The 6,000-nt window shown below is 53.9% G+C and overlaps 1 protein-coding gene across 4 annotated transcripts in view; it reads left to right on the top strand.

Annotated features, from left to right (window-relative positions):
- Positions 1-300: 300 nt before the first annotated feature.
- Positions 301-6,000, top strand: part of ARHGEF7 (Rho guanine nucleotide exchange factor 7) — a 110,805-nt gene continuing 105,105 nt past the window's right edge. For all 4 annotated transcript variants that reach the window (XM_068678402.1, XM_068678386.1, XM_068678393.1 and 1 more), the window contains exon 1: positions 301-681. In XM_068678402.1, coding sequence (XP_068534503.1) covers positions 517-681 — 165 coding nt within the window. In that variant the 5' untranslated portion in view covers positions 301-516. The remainder of the gene's footprint in view (positions 682-6,000) is intronic.

Raw genomic sequence — 6,000 nt, 5'->3', positions numbered from 1 at the left:
AGGTTGCTCAAGGCATCACCCAGCCTGGCCTTGAGCACCTCCAGGGATGGGGCACCCACAGCCTCTCTGGGCAGCCTGTGCCAGCCTCAGAGCCTCCCTTTTTGACCCAAAAACCTCCCTCGGGGGGCTGCCGGGCTCCCCCCGAGCCCGGGGCGGCCGGCGGGGGGCAGCCTCCGCCCGGCCCTGGCGGAGCCTCCGCGGGCGCGCAAGCCCCGTGATGTCAGGGGGCGGGGAGGAGGCGGCTCTGCGGCTGCATGTGTGTGTGTGTGTGTGTGTGTGTGAGTGTGTGAGGGTGTGTGTGAGGGTGTGTGAGTGTGTGAGGGTGTGAGTGTGTGTGTGTGAGCGCGTCTGACACGGGGTGGCGGTGTGACGGCGGGGCGTCGTCATCTGCATTCACATGGGGGAGGCGGGGGCATCCGCTTGAAGCCCCCCCCCCTCCCCCTAAAAATCACCCCCCCTCTCCCCATCATCATCATCCTCATCCTCCTCCTCATCCTCCTCATCGCCTCCGCGGCCATGACTTCGGCCGAGCAGACCGTTACGTGGCTGATCGCCCTGGGCGTGCTGGAGTCGCCCAAGAAGACGGTGGCCGACCCCGAGGCTTTCCTGCAGTCCTCCCTGAAGGACGGCGTGGTGCTCTGCCGCCTCCTCGAGCGCCTGCTGCCGGGCTCCATCGACAAAGTAAGCGGCTGCCCGGCATGGCGGGGCCGGGCGGGGGGGGCTGCACCGCCTTTGTGCGGCCTCCGACACCGCCCCCGGGGTGCCGAGCTCCCCCGTGGGGGCACCCGGCTGCTCAGGGAGCCCCACAACCCCTCCCCGCCCTCCCCACACGCCCCCGCCGTTCCCAATGCTAATAACGACCCCCTGGTTTGAGGTGTTCTTGTTCCTTTTTTTATTATTTTCGGTGGGCTGCGGTGCCCGCTGGGGAAAGTTTCCCCCTGGGGATGAGCGAAGGGCACTCCCCGTGTTGGTGGAGGGAAGGGGGGTTCAACTTTTTTTGTTTTTTGGGGCTTCCTCGCGTCGCCCGCTGAGCCACCAAGTTTGGGAGCCACCACTCGGAGTTTGGTGGGGCGCCGGGCTCGGTGTGCCACGCACGGGGAGTTGTCGCTGCTTTGTGTTGCGCCATGGCACTGAGGTCCAGGACTGGCGTCCCCTGGGCTCAGTGGGGTCATTCCCGTCCCTGTGAGCAAAGTGGGGACACAGAAACCAGCCAGGAAAGCCACCAAGACGATTGGAGGGGTGAGACCTCCTCCATGAGCAACGTGGGAGCCACCACGGGTGACGGGCAGAGCTGCCCAGGATGGCCACCACCACCTTTCCCCTCCAGTTGCCACCTGCATGTTGGAGGTGAAAATGCTGCGCGCCTGCTCCAAGGCTTTGGGTGCTGAGCTGTGAGGTAGGGAGAGGCTTTGGGGAAAGTCCTTCCCCTTCTGGAGGTGTCGGCCAGCCTGGTGGGACGGTGCCCTGAGCTTGTCATGAGGAACAGGCTCTACGGCAGGCTCGAAAACAAACACGAGCATGACAGAAAGAAGTGCTGGAAGAGTGTTTCCCAACTTCACGTGCTTTTCTCTGTACGGTATTGCTAGGAGTGGCTCTGCTGATATGAACGAGAGGCTCTCTCTTGTTTTCACTTCAGAGCAGCCAACACCTCAGATGTTGGGGTCCCTTCCCGACCTCAGGTCCAGGGGAGGCTTTGCAGAGGGGCACAGCCTGCCCTGTGCCCAGCGGAGCGCACCAGGAGCTGTCTGTGGGGTGCTGGGATCTGTCCTGTGCACGTCGGTGTGGACCTGGTGGTGTGGAGACACGGGGTCTGGCAGCAGGTGGTGGTGGGCGGGCTGGGACCGCTGGGAGAGGTGAGGAGGAAGAGCTGCTGTGGGAGGAAGGCTGCTGCTTCTCTGCCAGACAGGGCATGGGGCAGGTAGCTGCCTGAGGTCCCATGCTGGTCTGAGGTCCCTTTCTCCTCTGGCTTTAGTTTAGTCTGGGGGGAAATCACTTTTTCTCCCCCTTTTTCTTCTTTTTTTAAAGGGCTATTTCTTTGCTTATCTGTTTTGTGAGGGGGTCCCAACTTATTTTTGTGGGTCTTTCCCACTGTACTTTCTAACTCAGAGAAGGACTCATGAACTCATTTTCCAATCCAACTGTGTGAATATTTTCGCTGTAGCTTCAGAGTGTATACCACACAGGCTGGCAGCGAGAAAGTGGTGTAAGTCTGAAGGAGGTATAACTCTGAGATATTTCCATAATACTTTTTCTTTTTTTTTTTTTCTTCTGCATTGCTAATAAGACATAAAATTTGCATCCTTCCCTGAATTCAGCTATTTTTTTCATGTCTTTTTTTTGCTACTGCTGTTATTTATGCATTATTTTTATCCTGAGAGCATTTTAAATATGAGCCCTTTTATTCCCTATTTGTCGTGAAAGCTGACACTTCAAATTGGGCTTTTTTGAGGTTTAAACAATACACAGTTTGGCCCACAGATGTAGGCTGAATCAGCTCTCAAACTCATTTAAGATCGGAACTTTCTATAAATACCTGACATCAGCAGGCACTTTGAAGACTGACAGAGCTCCCTTTCCTGTAAATACAAAGTAGCAACGAAAACCAAAAAGAACCTTAAAAAAATATACAAATTAAAAATAAGCAGGAATGTTTATCAGTTTCTCTAAGATGTTTTCTAGAAAATGCTCTAAGTTCATTTATTTCTTTCCAAAATTGTTTAGAAAGAGGATTCGATATGTGTAGGAATGTAATAGTACATTTTTTGGCATTTTGTGCTTTTAAAGCCTCTGGGTACCCTGCGAGTAATTAGTAGAAGAATTTTAATAAATAAAAGGTTGTTTGACCATAAAAGGAATAAAGCACTTGAAGGTCAAAGAACAGATTTTTCTTCAGTCGATAAAAACAAATCGGTGGGTTTGAAGGCTGGGTAGTGTTCTCTTCCTTTGGACTGCTTTGTAGTTGAGCGCCGTCTTCGCACAGAATAACTTCTTGTCAGGATGCTTTGGCTACGTTTGCTTACATGACAGTCATCTGTCTTGGAGAACAGCAGAAGACAGATATTAAATTGAGCTGATTCCAGGATCTGTGAATGAAAACACGTTGGAAAGTGATGTTATTATGAATTGTGTCTCTCACTTTGGGGCTGCTCTTGGACATCCCTGTGATTCCTTTGCGTTTCAAGGGAGGACGTGCCGAGGTAAAGCAGAAGGGCTGGGTTGGGCAGTGTGATGGTACTGCCCAGCAACCTGCGTCTGGGGAACAGGATTATGGAAAGAGAGAAAAGGGAGAGCAGTTACCGAACCCAGCACCCTGTGCCCAATTCCAGCGGTGTCTCAGCTCTTGTAAGTCCTTGAGGAGTCGCACTAAGATCATGTTTGAATGAAGGCAGGGTTTCGAGTTACAGCTTCTCGCCCCCGCGCTGTAAAATTGAGTGGCTCGGAGGGCCAGGGAGAGGATTGCCGTGGAGGTTTCGCGGCACGATACTGCTCGCTGCGTGGACGCTTTTCATTGCAGAGATCATTCTCCAAACCAATCCCTCCACTGCAGACCCGTTTGACCCACTTTTGACATTGTAAATAGAGATTAGAACTGGGGCGGGAATTTTCCTTGTCATATTAGACTTCGCGCTCCATTAAGTTTCGTTTGTACTTTCATTTTTTCGGCCGGTTGTTCGACTGATAAGCGTTTCTTTGAGGACAGCTCCATTCGCCTGAAGAAGAAAACAGGGAAGATGCCTCAGGGGAAGGAGTCTGGCTCTTGGGGTCAGCCCGGCATCGAGCACTGCATCCAGGGGCTGGTATCTGTGGCATGTGGGGAGCCTGGTGTCGATGTTTGGTTATCTCTTGGCACCGTGACAGGATTGGTGGGAGGTTTGACTTAGCAATTGAGGTCTTTGGTGGAAAAAGGCAGTCTGGGTTTTAATTTAGGAAGGAATGGCTCCCAAGGTGAAAGGATCGCTCTACGTGAGGCCCCAGAAGGAGGGCCCAGGCTGCGGTGGCCATCTTGTCAGCCTGAGGACAGGTGCAAGCAGCAGGTGAAGGCAGGGCTCACTGGGCTCTGGTTTCACATGGATGTCTCGGGGCCAAATATTTCTGTCCTGGTGAGGAGGACAGACCTGACTGTGGTGTTTCAGGCGTTGCAAAGAAAGGGAAGGTGCTTAGGAGGACCATTAATAACCAGCAGTGCTTTTGCAGCCAGGTGCCTCAGCGGAGGGCGCGGGCCAAAAGCCTGCCCTCGCTGAAATCCACAGGGACGGTGCTGGCACAGCAGGTCAACCTAGGACTAGACCAGGGAGACGAGAAGCTAAATCTGCATTTCAACGTGCATATGCTCTCTCCCCCGGGCAACAGTCCTCACGCAGAGCCTCCCGAGGAGATTATTTGTGCTTCTGGCAAGAATAATCCCCGCCGGGCAGCTGCGCCTGCGGGCAGGCCGCCGTGTGGCCGCTGTGCGTGCGGGTGGTGCTGCTGCAGGGCGGAGGAGCCGCGAGGGCGAGCCCGGCTCTTGGGGAAGGTTAGCCCAGGTGAGAGCATTAAAACGCCTTTTTCCTAAATAGGGCTCATTCTCTTAAGTGCTACTGTGAGCTTCCTCATGGGATCATTTGGTCTTATTACGGAGTTGTCATTGACCACGCTGTCAGTCACCACGTTGTTCCTGCTGCCTTGTGAGTGCAGGAGTACAGGAGGGTCGCTGGTGGAGAGCGCTGCTGCTTTTTGCATTTATTCACTGGCTGTGTCACTGTGGTGGCTGTGATGTTGTCCAGAGAAACACGGTATGCTGAGGAAGCAGAGGACCTGTGTCTGTATTCGGTGTCCCTTTCTCCTTCAAATATCAGACCTTCTTAATGCTGAAGGATCTAGGCTGAGTTAAGTAAGGGAATGCCAGACCCAGAGAAGAGGGGGAAATTTGTGAAAGTATTTGTGAGGAAATCATTTTTGTGAGAAAAATACAGAGAGAGTGTAGTTTTGCCGATCTCACTCTCTTTAACATCCTTTTTACAGCCCCTAGATGTGTTCTTTCTAGGTCTGCATGTAATATGGACAACAGAAGAGGTGATTCCTTAGCCCTTGGGTACCCAGACCATCCTCTGAGCACCACATCTCTGTGGGGAAAAGGAGCTTTGGGGTGCTGTCAGTGCTCTCCCTGTGGTTAATACAGCGTGCTAGGGGGCAGAGTGCAGCGCATCGTTCAGGTGACGATGTCTACAACTGTAACTTGGAAAAACCTTGGAAAAAACTGCACGTCTGGCCTTACAGTGAAGTTTACAAATTTTATAGATAGAAGTATACATTTATTTAAAATTCCCCTAGCTCTGTTCCTCCCTGCAGACCTTGTGGGTAGAGTCCCCTCTTGGCCCACTAAATGCTGTTCGGGTCCAGGAGCATTCAGGTCTAGGAGCATTCGGGTCTCCATTTTCCAGCTCTGCAGCAAGCACCATAGGAAAATGCTGGCAGCTTGCCCGGGGCAGGGTCTCCGCTGTAGGGTTTTTGTAGGCCCGTGGAGTATTTTCACACACGCAGAGGGGGGAAAAAAGCCGTAAAGTCCTACGCCCCCAGCCAATGCAGCTGTGCTGACAGAGCGGTGCTTTAGTTGGCTGCGTCGATATCACTGGGGGAAGCGGTACGGTTAGACTGGCAGAGGAATTCCCTCTCTGGCATATGTTACATCCACACGGAGGAGCGATGCCAGCACCGCTAGCAGCAGAGCTCTTCCAGTGTAAACAAACCCTGAGCGATTGGACTCCTGCAGCCCGAGCGCACGCCGCATCCGAACAGCGGCGCTGCCTGCCGCACCGGGGACACTGCAGGGGGCCGTGGGAGGGGGTGCAACACCCCTGCTTACCGGCCTCCGCTGCTGACAGAGCTCCCAAATTACCCCTTCAGCTGGGTTTCGTCGGCTGCTGCCCCAACGCTGCTGGCAGCTGGAGCAACACGTCATGGTGCTTCGGTGCTTCGCCCACTCCAGCTCCAGGGAATGCTCCGCATCGTCCTGGGTCGCTC

This window comes from Anas acuta, chromosome 1 (genome assembly GCF_963932015.1).
Source record: "Anas acuta chromosome 1, bAnaAcu1.1, whole genome shotgun sequence".
In the NCBI taxonomy this organism is placed as follows: domain Eukaryota; kingdom Metazoa; phylum Chordata; class Aves; order Anseriformes; family Anatidae; genus Anas; species Anas acuta.
This window is presented reverse-complemented; position numbering and strand designations above follow the sequence as displayed.